Source organism: Lampetra fluviatilis, chromosome 38, assembly GCF_964198595.1.
Source record: "Lampetra fluviatilis chromosome 38, kcLamFluv1.1, whole genome shotgun sequence".
Taxonomy (NCBI): domain Eukaryota; kingdom Metazoa; phylum Chordata; class Hyperoartia; order Petromyzontiformes; family Petromyzontidae; genus Lampetra; species Lampetra fluviatilis.
This window is the reverse complement of record NC_136312.1, coordinates 4,592,419-4,608,275: the sequence shown is the minus strand read 5'-3', so window position 1 is coordinate 4,608,275 and position 15,857 is coordinate 4,592,419. Positions and strand designations below refer to the sequence as shown.

The 15,857-nt window shown below is 54.8% G+C and overlaps 1 protein-coding gene across 2 annotated transcripts in view; it reads right to left on the bottom strand.

Moving 5' to 3' along the window:
- IPO9 (importin 9) overlaps positions 1-15,857 on the bottom strand; it is a 73,767-nt gene that overhangs the window by 8,883 nt on the left and 49,027 nt on the right. The window contains exon 22 of one of the 2 annotated variants that reach the window (XM_078874068.1): positions 11,870-12,013. In XM_078874068.1, coding sequence (XP_078730194.1) covers positions 11,870-12,013 — 144 coding nt within the window. The remainder of the gene's footprint in view (positions 1-11,869; positions 12,014-15,857) is intronic. The other variant, XM_078874069.1, reaches the window with a different exon arrangement.

Here is a 15,857-nt window from a genome sequence, read left to right as displayed (position 1 = left end):
CACGGCATTTGAGGGGGTGGGTGGCCAGCACCACGCCCGGCCGAATATGTCCCCCCAATAGTGATGCTTAAACTCTGCAGCAGGTACTCATGTGAGGCTGAGTCGACCTAGAGGAGGCCCATGACCGGTTCAGATAATCGTCGCCGTTGTTGGCCGTGAGCGGGAATCGAACTCGGTCCGCCAGGTTCGTAGCGCATCGCGTTAACTCGCTACACTACCGCTCCCCACACACGTATACACGCGCGCACGCGCGCACGCACGCACGCACTGGCAGTGCATCAGTGGGCGCCCGCTTGGCCATGTTTCACCCGCGACAGACGTGACCAATTATAAGTCTGCCTTAAAAAAAACGTCGTTTACACTGAGCCTTAACTGCCTCAATTAGCCCGAGTGACACAGGGCGACGTTTAAACCCGGCCACCTCCTGAAACGATCGCTACGACGGAGGTCGGCGGAGGGATGCGACGTGACGGGGGGGGGGGGTCAACTCGCCCTGCCCTGTGCTGCCCCCCTGCCCTGCCACCCCCACGCCCGCCCACACCCATGCCCCCCCCCCCACCCCGCCCATCAAAGGGAGACGTTCGTGAATTTAGTGTCGCGCCGAAGCGGGCGACGATTTGAATGCAGCCGGGAAAACGGCTTTTATCGCCATAATCGCCGTCATCAATCACTCGCCTGCCAGTGGCAATTTTGTCCTGGGTTGGGATGCGGGTGTGGGGGGTCTCTGGAGGGGGGTGGTGGGTGGGGCATTGTCACCCACGTTCTGCTCCACACTACACGGCGACTGCTAACTCACAGCAGGAGAGAGAGAGTGGCGGTGGACAGCACCACCATCAAAGACAAAGGTTCCCCCCGTATAGCCTTAACAAACAGCCCGGGCAAGTGCTGTTAGCGAGAACCTCTGAACACCAACAATTGCGCACGAGGGGGTGGGTGGCCACCACCACGCCCGGCCGCCGTTGTCTCCCCAGTAGTGATGTTTATACATCGCACCAGGTACTCATTTGAGGCTGAGTCGACCTAGGGGAGGCCCAGGACCAGTTCAGATAATCGTCACCGGTGTTGGCCGTGACTGGGAATCGAACTCGGGTCGCCAGGTGTGTCGCGCAGCCAGCGCGCTAACTGCTACACCACCGCTCTCCACCAGCATCACCACCAGCACCACCACCAGCACCACCACCAGCACCACCACCAGCACCACCACCACCACCACCCACCCGCCCCCTGGCAAAAAGCAAAAAAAAAACTAAATGAAATCTGCCCTAAAAATAAAATGTAGCTATAAAATTCCGCCGCAGGCTCCAGACCCCCAGCGAGTCGGCGTGGCAGATGGGGCGGAATGAAGCGGCACTGTGGGGGTAGCGCGTGGAGGAGGCGGGGGGGAGAGAGGGGCTGTCGAGTGAGGAGATTGTGTAGTCGTAGTAGTGAGGGGGGGTGCGGGCGGTGTGCGGGGCGGTGTGCGGGAGTCAAGGGGGGAGAAGAGGCGGCGCTGTGGGCGACAGTGCCGCCAGGTTCCCCGGTAGCGCCTTTCACGGCCCGCCCAGGGTCTTTGCCGTTTATCTTGGACCGCCTGTGCTCCTTTCTCACCGCTTGCGCGCGAGGCGCCCTGGTTATGTTTTTTTTCACCACCACCGTAATCATTTTTCGCTTCTCCCCACGCGGCCACGGCTTCTGTCTCACGAGGCGATGGGAGAGTGGCGAGGGTGGGGGGTTTGGGGGCGGGGGGGGGGCGGCCGCCCGGAGACGCAGGATCGCTCGGGGCCTCGCGTCCCCGTTGTGTCCACGCGTTGGGGGTCGTGCCGCGCTGTTAACCCTGCGGAAACGCTCGCCCGCCGGGAAACGCCCTCTCGGCAGCTCCTATACAAGTTCCGCCGTCTAGCAGCGGACAAAGAACGCCGCCCGCATCGACTACGGAAGTGGCCGTGTGGCATCATCATCACCAGCATCATCATCATCGTCGTCGTCTCCCGAAGCCATTCATTATCCAAAGCAAGGTGGGGTGCCCCCTGGCTCGTTGCAAGGCTGTCCAAACGGCAATTTATTCAACCTCGCAAACAACAAACACTGAAGCCCTCCGGTCACTACTGGACCGTCATCTGGAGAGATCCACAAAAAAAACCACAACGGTGACGCGGCTTGCGAATCGTCGCCGGCGCTCGCTCTCACCGTCGCTTCACCAACGCCGCTTTACCAACCGAGCGGCGCCACGGTGGCCCGGGCCCAGTCGTGGCTCGGTCGCCGTTTCGGTTGCACAGAGAAGTTCGCGGTACGGATTGCCGTGGCCACCCCCCCCCCGCCCTCCGGTTAATACCGCCGGCGCATTTCGTCATAAACACGCGTCGGAAGTCCCGTGACGCGATTCGAAGACGAGCAGGGCCTTTGCGTGCCTGGGCGTCACGGCACAACTTTGCCAGATTTGGAAAAATAACCGGCAAGCGAGCCGATTTGGTCCGATGGCAGAGCAAGTCGCCCCAACTGTGAAACGACCGCAGTTCTGCAGAGCACTCGCCTGTGAAACGGTGAGCCCACGCGGATGTCCCCTGCGCGATGAGAATGGCGCGAACACCAAATTAACCAATCAAGCATTGTTTACGGTGCAATAACCTGCACTCCAAACACTCCTCCACTGCCAATAAAGCACACCAATCCAATACCCATACCCGCCATTTGCCACAAAGTGACCTGGACAGGCCAGGTGCACTTTGAGGCCACGTGACGTATCGAAGGCTCGCTGACAGGTCACGGGACAGACCCGGGTGCCATGGGTTGGCTGACTGAGATGACTGGTAGATGCACACCAGCTGTACCCCCCCTAATATGCTAACTTGCTGAATTTTAGCCGCCCGGCGCTCCGCTCGTTGTTGTGAGCGTCGCTCCTCTGCCCTCCCTTGTTTTTGGAGGGCGACTGCCTCCAACTGTCCAGGAGCAGCGTCCCTCATGTGCCTCCTCCACGCACACACGAACCGCGCGCGTAAATTGCTCATTCATTTACGCAACGGGTACACCAATATCGCACGCCAATTATTATTATTCTAACAATTGACCATGGCTGATGATGATGACGATCAGTCGAGCAATCGATTAGTTCCTCGGATGACGGTCGCGGCTCTCGACGCGGCCGCTTGCCACGTTCGCTCCGGAGTCGTGCGGAGGAAAGTTTCGAGCGCTTCGGGGTGGGGGGGGGGTGGAAGGGAAGTCAACGAAAGGACGAGAAACGTCACGTGCTAATTAGGCCGCTCGTGCATCGCACGCCGGCTCGGTCGGGCAGCGCATCGGCGATGTCACACCGCCCACGCGGACCACAGCCAGGGGCAGCACGGGGGTACGATAGCTGCCCTCCACGCAGTTGATTCGAACGCCTTCGTCGCCCCGTGCATCTTTGCAAGCTTTGCCGACGTTGAACTGGACGACATATGAGGTCCGTCCGCTTGAACGCGCGACTCAACCTTCAGGAATCGGGACATCTAGACAGAGAACACTGACTCGAGCCGAACCCAAACGCCCTCATGCTACAAGGGACAACAAAAATCCATTCGAAACAACTTGCGACGCTGTCGCCGCTGCTGCTGCTGCTGCTCGTGAGAAACAGACCAATCTCCAGTGTTCAATTGTGCTCACTCTACAGATCCTTCATCGCGCACTGCCAAACAGATCGGCTTAACCGCTGAGACAAGGATGTCTGTCTAGAGGTTTAACCGCTGAGACAGGGCTGTCTGTCGAAGAGCTCTCTTTGGACAGGGCGTCACAGGCCGTTAAAAGTTTCTTTGGACGGAGGAACGCGGCACCGATCCAGCGGACAAGAGCGTCCGCATCAGCTGGTGGGAATCTGCGGGAGGGAGAGACGTAGGGGGCTCTGGCCAAACCGAGGGGGCCCCCCCACACCCCCCAACCCGCACCCCCCCCCACCCCTGTCCACTCACACTAATTGGCACTACCACCACGTCCTTGCGCCACGCTTGCAGAGCGACTGCCCCCCCCGCCCCCGCCGTGCGCTCGCGCGATGGCATTTGTTTACTTGGCCGGGCACAGCGCACGGCTCCACGCGGTGGCGGCGGCAACTGCGGCAGCAGTAGCACCAATAGCAGCAGGAGCAGTAGCAGCAGATGTAGCACCAGCAGCAGATGTAGAAGCAGTAGTAGCAGCAGTAGCATCAATAGCACCAGCAGTAGCAGCAGATGTAGCACCAACGCAGATGTAGCAACAGCAATAGTACCAGCAGCAATAGCAGCAGTAGCATCAATAGTAGCAGCAGTAGCAGCAGACGCAGATGTAGCAGCAGTTGTAGCAACAGCAGCAATAGCAGCAGCAGAAGCATCAAAAAGCAGTAGCACCAGCAGCAGTTGTAGCAACAGCAGCAGCGGCGGTTGCAGCAGTAGTAGCAAGCAGCAATAGCTGCAGCAGAAGTAGCAGCAACACCAGTACCAGCTGTTGCAATAACAACAGTTGTAACAACCGTAGCAGCAGCAGCAGGAGCAGCACGGATGTCACATTCACACAGGCCGGGACTCGCCTCGGGGGAGAAGAAAACCGGGATGACATGCACACGCGCGAACGTGCACACATGCATGCACACACAAGCAAGCACACAAGCAAGCACACAAGCAAGCACACAAGCAAGCACATGTATATATGTGAAATACACACACCCGCTTGTACATGCAGGCATAGACATCCCGATACCCACAAGCGCAGGCACGCAGACACATGCATACGTGCAAACACATGCATACGCACACACATGCAAGCATGCACACACGAACATGCAACACGGGGGTATACATATACACGCATGCAAACACGTGCACACATGCAAACACGTACACAATGCAAAGACAAAGATCCCATACAGCCTTTACCAGACTGTTGAGGCAAGTGGTGTTAACGAGCACCTATGAAGGTTGGCCCGGCAAACAAGGGGGTGGGTGGCCAGCACCACACCCGACCGCCTTTGTTTCCCCAGTGCCGATGTTCACACACTGCACCAAGTACTAATTTTAAGGCTGAGTCGACCTAATAGAGGCCCAGGACCGGTTCAGATCTTTTTTTATCCAAATCAGAATCCTTATTTAGACTGCAAGAATCCATGCCCCACTCGGATGCACATGCACGCAAGGGCACACGCGCACATAATCAACCGTGCACACACACACTCACGCGAGTACACACACGCACTCACGTGGCCACAAACCAGAACCAGCAGCAGCATAAACAGGCAAATGAACACAGGGCACGCACGCATACAACACACGAAACAAAGACAAAGATCACCCGTATAGCCTTAACAGACTGTTGGGGCAAGTGCTGTTTACAAGCACCTATGAAGGCCGGAACGACACACGCGGGGGTGGGTGGCCAGCACCACACCCGGCAGATTTTGTCTCCCCAGTGGTGATGTTTACACACTGCACCAGGTATTCATTGAAGGCTGAGTCGACCTAGGGGAGGCCCGGGACCAGTTCAGATAATCGTCACCGGTGTTGGCCGTGAGCGGGAATCTAACTCGGGTTTGCGGGTTCGTAGCACAGCGCGCTAACCGCTGCACCACCGCTCGCCACGGACACGAAACACGGACACGTGCGCGCGGTGCACTCCTTATAGAAATTATTATTTGTTGACGTTACTCCTAATGCCACCGACTCGCTCATTAGAAACCGCTTGCGTTTTTATTGTCCGGCTCAGCGTCGCGTTTATTGTTGTCATTACCAGCCTGTGGTTATTATGTCACAGCGAGCGATGGGAGGAAGGTGGGGGGGGGGGGAGAGTGGGGGGCAGGAGGCGGGGGGCACGGGAGCGGAAAGGGGGTGGGGGGGCGATGGCACCGACCGACTCCGTTCTGCCGTGCCGCCCCGGTGGTACCGGACCCAGGACGTGTCCATCACTCCGCCGGAATTTTGATAACAAAGGGGAATTTATATTTACTCTTTCGCTGCATTCGGCCGAGGGAGGGAGTGAAGGGGCAGTGGCAGTGGAGAGAGGGGGGGGGGTGTGGAGGTTGGGGGGGGGGCGAGCGGCAGCTTCTGAAAATAAAATTTATCTCGCTCTCTCGTGCTGGAGCCGAGGCCAGGAGGCTCTGACATGTCCGATTTGGGGGGTCTGTGCAGATGTGTGAAGCCGAGAACGGCAAAATGACTGCTCCTGTTTGTGTCATCCTCCTCCTCATCCTCGAATCCACAGCCCTGCGGCGCATGGGACACTTCGTCATGTTCAGCTCTCCGCACCCCAACGAGGCATTGTTAGGATGCGGTGGCGAGATGTTAACTGCTTCGCCTGGTATACAAGAGGTTCGTGGGTTCGATCCCGACCCTGATGCCTGCAGTGTATGTGGAGTTAGCGTGCCTCTCTCCCCGTGGCCGCGTGGATTTTTCTCCGGGTACTGTGGTCTTTCCCTCCACATTCAACATCACGCGTTTAGAGCATCTGGCTGCTATACATTTCCACGCGATAAGCCACTTCGTTGAGCTATCGTTTGCGGCCAGGTCGCTTCTGAAAGAGCTACATAGCTCTGTGGGCCTTACCTGGTAAAATAAAAAAAAGTGTTTAGTTTAGTTTTTTTTATATGTTGGGTATGGGGGGCTGCTCGCTAAGGCCAGCGCAGTCAACGTCCCCGTCCCCCACCGCCAGTCTGTTGCCTGCGCAGTAGGATTCGAACATGAGCTTCCTCTCTCTTTCTGCGCTCGCTCCCTCTTTGCTTGGCTCGAGGGCTCACTTGCGAGGCGGCCGTATGGTCGGCAGCGATCGGAGCGTGCGAGCTCATTAAAATACCACCCCCCCCCCTCTGTGCCCGCGCCCCCCTCATCCCCCGCCCCTCGAAACGGGACGAGCGGAGCGGGAGGAGGGACGGCTGCAAACCGTGTCCGCGGGCACCGCTGTGCATTGTCCGCATCTTCATCGTCAACGTTCCGACCGCCGCCACCACCGCCATGTGCATCGTCGCGTGAATCGTCGTCGTCGTCATCATCGTCATTATCTGCGCCATCACTATCCGCATCGCCTCCACCATGCTAATCGCACCTCCAATTAGCACGGTTGGCTACGTACGGTTCAGAAGAAGTTCAACGTACATACGTACATTCCCATCATCATCATCACCTGCAGTACCATCATCACACTCATTATCATTTTGACCACCAACAACCACACTGCCTTGCATGCATTAGCCTCAGTAGTTATCATTATTAACACCATCGTTTCTGCGTAACTATGACTATCACGTCATCATTATCTGCAGTATCATTATCTGTATTATCACCATCATCATCACCACTTGAATCACTATCAACATTACTACCAGCAGCACCATCTGAATCGTCATCTGTACCATGGCGACTTGTTTATGCCGGTAAAAAAGCACACGCGCGCACCAACACACACGCGCTCCTCACACACCAACACACACGCGCGTGCACAAAGACAAAAGCACGGCACACGAGGGGGTGCGTGCCCAACACTACGGCCGACCGCTTTGTCTCCCCAGTGGCGATGTTACACAATGCACTGGGTACTCATTTGAGGCCGAGTCGACCTAGAGGAGGCCCAGGACCAGTTCAGATAATGGTCATTGGCATTGGCTGTAAGCGGGAATCCAACTCAGGTCGCCCGGTTCGCAGCGCAGCACGCTAACCGCTACACTACACGCGCACTCACACATGCGCACTCACACACGCGCACTCACACACGTGCACGAGAATTGCGTAACGGCATGTGCACGTGCCCACACACATGCAAAACAACAGCCTCGCCTACAGCCTTCAATAGGCTGGTGAGGACAAGTGTTGTTAGTGAGCAGGAGTGGGGGGTTGGCCAGGACTACACCCCCAGGACCACCTTTATCTCCGCCCCCCCCCCCCACCTCGTGCCGAATGTCTATACAGCGCCACACCGGGTGCTCGGCGAGGGCGCAGCGCCGGTTCAGATATTCGTCAAGGATGTTAGCCGTGGCCCGGTATCAAACTCGCGTCGACGGGTTCGTGGCCACCACCGTTGCTACACCGCTGCGGCCGAATCGATTTAGCTGGAAAGCACGAACGTACACACGCGCACGCGCCCACGCATGCCCTTCCATCTCTCCGGTTCAAGGTTACGCTTCCAGGAGACACCTACCCCGACTGGCGGCAAGGGGGGGCCAGTGAGATCCCCATCTCTATCTGCTCGGGCTGTGCAAGATCCTTTTGTCAGGCTCCGCCAAGGGAAAACCTATACGGACTGCCGCTCCCTCCCTCCCTCCCTCTCTCGCTCTCCTCCCCCACCCACCACCTCCTCTAACCCCCCCCCCTCTCTCTCCTCCAATCCTCACCCCCACACCCTCCCCGACAACGGCCACGCTAAATTGAAGCCTCAAGCAACAGGGTCTGAAATTGCATTCGGAGGAGGAGGAGGCGGGCGGGCGATGCTCGGTTGCCACATTGCCGAGACGTAACGCGGGCGACGTGGAGGTCTCGCTAAACGCCCATTTGCCTTCCGCAGGTTAATTTTTTTGTGTTTGTGTTTTTTTCGTTCTTCTCTTTCAGCGAATGGCTCCGAGCGATCCAATTAAACAAATTCTCTACACGGCTTAAATGTCTTCGGCGAGGTTTCCATTTCCCCCCCCCCCCCATCTGTCGCCCGGTGACGATCGGCCTCCCGAATAAATGTGTACACACGGCTAAAACAAAGACCCCCCCCCTCCCCCCCGCTACTCACCGTATAGCCTTAACGGACTGCTGGGGCACGTGCTGTGAGCGAGCGCCTACAAAGGCCGGCAAGGCAGCACATGAGGGGGTGGTGTGGTTACGACACCACGCCCTCGGACGTCTTTGTCTCCCCGCTGCTGATGTCTACACAGTGCGCTCGTTTTTAAGGTTGAGTCGACCTAGGGGAGGCTCAGGAACCGACTGGAATATTCGCCGAACGTTGTCGATCATGCGCAGGACTCGAACTCGAGTCGCAGAGTTCGTAGCGCAGTGAGCAAACCCGCTGCACTACCGCTCCCGCCCGACACACACACAACAATTATACACGCACCTACACACAAAACAAAGATCCCCGTATAGTATTCACAAACTGTTGGGGCAAGTGCTGTTAATAACCAACACCATGTCCGGCCGCCTTTGTCTCCCCAGTAGCGATGTTTACACACCGTACCAGGTACTCATTTGAGGCTGAGTCAATCTAGCGGAAGCCCAGGACCGGTTCAGATAATCGTCACCAGTGTTGGCCGTGAGCGGGATTTGAACTCGAGTCGCCGGGTTCATAGCGCAGCGGAGCGCTAACCGCTGCGCCACCGCTCCTGCCTGCCACACACACGCACACAACTATACACCCACACACACACACACAACTATACACACACACACACACAACTATACACACACACACACACAACTATACACCCACCCACACACAAAACAACGAGATACACGCACGTACAGTTACACACAGACACATCAGCTGCCTCCCCCTCCCCACACCAATCACAAACTGGGCAACAACCTCTGCACGCAACCACGAGCCACGATCGCTTGCAGTCTTTCATGTCTCGTGTGAGACCTGACGCAAATGCATGCGGGGCTCAGCCGTCAACCGCACTCATACAAGCCATGGCAGCAGCAAATGAAACTATTAAAATAAATAATAGAGTACGACGTTTCGATTGCAACACAAGCAACCGTCATCAGGTGTGAATGCAAGCTCGGAGATAGACACACATAGAGAGAGAGAGACAAACACAGACACGGAGAGAAACACATACACAGAGAGAGACACAGAGAGAGAGACACACAGAGAGAGACACACAGAGAGAGAGACACACACAGAGAGACAGACACGCAGAGAAAGTGTGTGTGCTGTTTGCCTTTTGGCGTCCTCTGGTCTAACACCGTTTTGAGACTAGGCTTAAAAGAAAGCTGTCTCTGGCATGGACCGATCAGTTTCAAATACAATGCATTTACTATCAGAGTATGTTTTTGTTTGCATTCTGACCACAAGCATTGTGGTTTAATGCAGATATGACTGCTTGTAAAAGGTTTCAGTTTGGTGTTTTAACATCTTAACACCTGTTTTGTTGCCAAAAAAAAGGGGAAAACCTATTCTCATAAACGATGATTATTTTGCCAGGCAAGGCCCACTGAGCTGTATATCTCATTTTCAGAAGAGACATGGCCACAAATGAGTGCTCAACGAAGTGGCTTATCACCACCTGGAAATTTATAGCAGCCAAATACTCTAAACGCGTGATGTTTATTCTAAAATTTGGATGGGAAAACCGGGAGGACCCGGAGAAAAAAATGCACGCGACCACGGGGAGAGAGGCACGCAAACTCCAAATATACAAGCGTCAGGGTCGGGATCGAACCCACGACTTCCTGCATACCAGGCGAGCTAGTTAACATCTCGCCACCGCACCCTAACGATGTCTCGCCACCATGACGCAGACGATTGCGCGTACTTGCTGACGCACAAATGAAAATCTAAAAAATCTATCTGGCAGCGTGCAAAGATTGTGATCACTGCCCAGAAGAGAACCAAGGCCCACGTACAGACCCCTTGCCCGCTTCACACACACAAAGGAGCAATCATCAGAGCGATACTCCACTCCGCAACTCCTGACGCAATCTGGCTCAACCACTCCCGATGTAAAATTGCAGTTGTTGCTTTACATCAACGTCAGCCACTGGACGCTCGCTCCGCAAGACCCGTCCTCGATCTAACACGGCCTCCGCTACGGTGCAACGCGTGCCGACTCACAGAGTACCGGGCGCCACGCTGGCTCGGAGATGTTAACTACCTCGCCTGGTACACAGGAGGTCGTCGATTCGATCCCGGCCCTGACGCCTGCTGTATATGTGGAGTTTGCGTGTCTCTCTCTCTTATCATCACCACGGTGGCTATGAGATATTAACGACCTCGCCTGGTACACAGGAGGTCGTCGATTCGATCCCAACCCTGACGCCTGCTGTATATGTGGAGTTTGCGTGTCTCTCTCTCTTATCATCACCACGGTGGCTATGAGATGTTAACTACCTCGCCTGGTATACAGGAGGTCGTGGGTTCGATCCCGACCCTGACGCCGCTGTATATGTGGAGTTTGCGTGTCTCTCTCTCTTATCATCACCACGGTGGCTATGAGATGTTAACTACCTCGCCTGGTATACAGGAGGTCGTCGATTCGATCCCGACCCTGACGCCTGCTGTATATGTGGAGTTTGCGGGTCTCTCTTTCTCCCCGCGGTCGCGTGGATTTTTCTCCGATCCTCAGGTTTTTCCTTCCACATTTAGAATCAACGTGCATTTCGAGCATTTGGCCGCTACACATTCCCACGTGCTAAGCCACTTCCGTTGAGCTATCATTTGTGGCCAGGTCGCTTCTGAAAAAGAGCTGCATTGCTCAGTGGAGCCTTACCTGCTTAAAAAAAAAATTTGTTTAGTTTAGTTTGACTGGTGGCGTATGGTGGAGCCGGGGTGGTGGGAGCGGTATGGTGGGACCAGCGTGGTGGGACTAACGTGGTGGGAGTGGCGTGGTGGGAGTGGCGTGGTGGGAGCGGCGTGGTAGGAGTGGTGTAGTGGGACCGACGTGGTGGGACCGGCGTGGTGGGAGTGGCGTGGTGGGACCGGCGTGGTGGGACTAATGTGGTGGGAGCGGCGTGGTGGCACCGGCGTGGTGGGACCGACATGGTGGCACCGGCGTGGTGGGACTAACGTGGTGGGACCGGCGTGGTGGGATCGGCGTGGTTGGAGCGGCGTGGTGGGACCGGCGTGGTGGGACCGGCTTGGTGGGAGTGGTGTAGTGGGACTGGCGTGGTGGGACTGGCGTGGTGGGACCGGCGTGGTGGCACCGGCGTGGTGGGACCGGCAGGATGCGACCGGCGTGGTGGGACCGGTGTCATCGTCTTACCGTATCGGGCGCCGGCGCCCATCCCCAGCAGCTCCGACAGCGTTTGGCCTCCCGCGTCCTCATCCTCGTCATCGTCGTCCACGTTATTCTCATCATCGTCGTCGTCCAACTCGTCCCACGTGTCGTCCAGCTCCTCCCCGCCTGCTGCCAGTGACCACACGCACGGAGACATTCAAACGGCCGTGGTCCGTGCCCTCGTCACGCTCGCCATCTTCGTCAACGTCATCATCGTCATCATCATCTTCATCACTGGCATCACCATTGTCGTCATCGTCGCCTGGATTACCACCAGCTGAATCATCATCATTATAACCTGGATTGTCATCATGTACATTGTCATAACCCAAATCATCATCATAACCTGCACCACCATCGTCATCATAATTACCACCAATACCGATACCCGCCATTCGTCACGAAGTGACGGTGATGTCACCACGGCGCCTGTGCCAGGCCAGGTGCACTTTAAGGCCACGTGAAGTGTCGAAGGCTCGCTGACAGGTCACGGGACAGACCCAGGTGCCATGGGTTGGCTGACTGAAATGACTGGTAGATGCACCAGCTGTACCCTCCACTGTGCTTACCACCAACCACACCACCACACACAAATTATCATTAGAATTATCACCAATTCAATCATTATTCTTTTCTGGACCATCATAACCTGCATCATTATCGTCACCATGTGCAGCATCACCTGAATAATCATCATGGACTTCATCCACCACATTTACCAGTTGCAAACAGGACCCTGCGGGGTGGGCTGGTAGGAATAATACTAATACCGGTACAGGGATATCGACCGGGTATAGAGGAGTTAAAAAGAAAATGATTTGTGCATGGGGGGTGAGCGATGACGTCCACACCCCCCTCCCCACTGACTCGCGCGCCCACAGAGCAAGGATTGCAACAGGCGATGTCATTGGCTGCGCCGGATGCGACGGCCATCTTGTTTAGTTCATTTAGTTCACGGATCGCAGGGGGAGCGGGCGGCCATCTTGTCGGACAGACGGACAGTCGGTCGGACGGACGGACACATGAATCTATTGGTGGTCTGGTCCACTTCGTTCCTACCAGTATAATTGACCCTTATCTGCAGCATCACGCAGCATGTTACGAAGCACCGATTTACATCTATTGTACGCTAACAATACAAATGCATTAATTGTTGGCGTGAAGATAACTTGTGTTTGTACGTGTGTTACGTTTTGTGTGATTGGACTACGTGCCTCCTGCAGCCACTAGAGGTGTTATATTCCAAGTAGTTTGCAAACAAAATGTTTAAAATCAAATCACAACCCTGAATTGTAACAATGTATTGAATGATGAGGAACGAAAATTGTAATAATCATCATCATTATAGTCGCCTCTAGTCATCATCAATATCTTCACGATAATTAACTGCAACAGCAATACATTATCTAAATCACCTACAACATCCTCCTCATTATCATCATCGTGACGACCAACACCTTCACAATCAGAACCACAACTTACCGCCATCACCACCAATACCACCACCACAATCTCCCCCATCATCACCTCCATCAACATAATCACTATCATCATCATCAACAACAACCACCATTCGTCACAGCACTTGTGCCAGGAAAGATGCGTGTTGAGGCCACGTGAAGTGAGGAAGGGTCACTGATGGCAGGAGGTCACGGGACAGACCCACGTGTTATGGGTTAACCAATAACACCATCACCACCACCAAAGATCCAACGTGTAGTCTTTAACAGACTGTTGGGGCAAGTGCTATGAAGGCTGGCACAGCACACGAGGGGGTGGGTGGCCAGCATCACGCTCGACCGCCTTTGTCTCCCAAGTGGCGATGTTTCCAGAACACAACGGGTACTCATTTGAGGCTGAGTCGACCCAGGGGAGGCCCAGAAGCCGAATCAGATAATCGTTACTGGTGTTGGCCGTGAGCGGGAATCAACTTGCGTCCAATGGGTTCGTAGCGCAGCGCGTACCACTACCCTACCGCTCCCCACATCACAACCACAATCACCATCGCCACGAACTACATTGTCGTCAACACCACCCGCATCATCACCACCGTCGCCGACGTATCCACCACGACGCTCACACGCCACACAGCCGCGTCTCACAACTGCCAGCGCACGGCGACAAGAGCACGGAGGCATCACGGCTAAACCAAATAAATTAGCCACCACAAACTGCTTCTCCCTCCCACCTCCCGCCGACCTCCCCCCCCCCACTATCCTCTATTTCGTAATCAGACCCGAGACATGACCTAAAACTAGCAACGGAACACTTTTATACATGGATTACTTTTATTTACAGGCCCTCCGGTTTTTCCCTCCACATTATTTAGAAACAAGCGTTTAGATTTCTTTCGATTAAGCGGCTGCTATACATTGCCACATGATAAGCCACTTCGTTGAGCTATCATTGTGGCTGAGTCGCTTCTGAAAAATAAGCTTACATCTTAAACGAGGGCTTTGCCTGGTAAAATAAAATAGTTTAGCTTTATTTGTATATATTTTTTTCAGTCATTTGCTTACCTTTACTATACTTAGCAACTGCTATCGTGATTTAAAGCTTTAGTGACTGCAGGGATTCCTATTCTTGCTTCTTTCGGTAAAGTCACGTAGAAGGGAAATAATAAAATAATATGAATATAAAACAATACAAATTCTCACGTTTCGACTGCAACACAAGCAATCATCATCAGGTGTGAAATCCACAGCAAGAAAATTTGAAAAAATAATTCTTGGTGATGATTGCTTGTGTTGCAGTCGAAACGTTGTGATAATTTTTAATTTATATTTATATTATTTTATTATTTCCCTTCTATGTGACTTTACTGAAAGAACCAAGAATAAAACTGCTATGTGTTTTTGCAATGTTTGTTGTTGTAACATTCTGACCCCGTGCCCCAACTGCAAATCTGTGAGAGAGCAAAAAAGAGATTTATAGCTCAATCAGATTCCTCCTGTATAAATTACATCCTGATATTTTTTATTATTCGTAAAATTCTCCTCCTGCAGGAAACCCGCGAGGTGGCGGGGGGAGGGAGCGACAAGCACGGCGGAGAGGACGACGCAGCGGCGAGTCTCCCGAAGTCGCGATCTCGGCGAGGGAGAAGGGCGGTGGTGGGCCAGTCGTACGGTGGCGGGGGTGCTGATTGATGAGCCCTGACAGGGCACGGACTCCCCCCTCCTCTTGCCCCTTTGCTCAGTCACGGCTCTAACGTGCCTGTCGCTCGGCTCGCCTGTCCAATCACCCGCTCATTAGGGCAGATTAATCCTCGTCACGCGGGCGGCCGTTACGTCACCGGCGCCGATAGTCGTCCGAAAGCGAGGACGCGCATTAATACCATGCAGTCGTCGTCGTAGTCATCGTCAGCCACCGTCTGTCAATTCATATGATGAAGGCGTCCCGCAAGCCGTCGCCACCTCTCACGGTTCTGCGGTGCATTCGCGCTCAGCTAGTGGCCGCTCGCGAGTTGATTTCACCGCTCCATCTCACTGGCGGACGTCCCCTCCACTGGCCACCGGCTCCGTCGTTATTCTCGCAGGCCGGACATCGTCCCCTTCCGTCCCCGTGTCCTGCCCAAGCCCGCTCGCTCGCTCGTCTTAGCAGCCAACGTGATGTCCGCAACCTGTGCGTGTTCTCTAACCCCAGTGTGCGAACATCTCGCCGCGGTGGCGAGATGATAACTACCTCGCCTGGTACACAGGAGTTCGTGGGTTCGATCCCGACCCTCACGACGCCTGCTGTATATTTGGAGTTTGCGTGTCTCTCATCGTTATCATCATCAGTGGCTAGGAGATGTTAACTACCTCGCCTGGTATAGAGGAGGTTATAGGATCGATCCCAACCCTGACGCCTGCTGTGTATTTGGAGTTTGCGCCTTTCTCCCCGTGGTCGTGTGGATTTTTTCTCCGGGTCCTCCGGTTTTTCCGTCCACATTGAGAATCATGCGTTTCGAGTATTTGGCTGCTATAACTTTCCG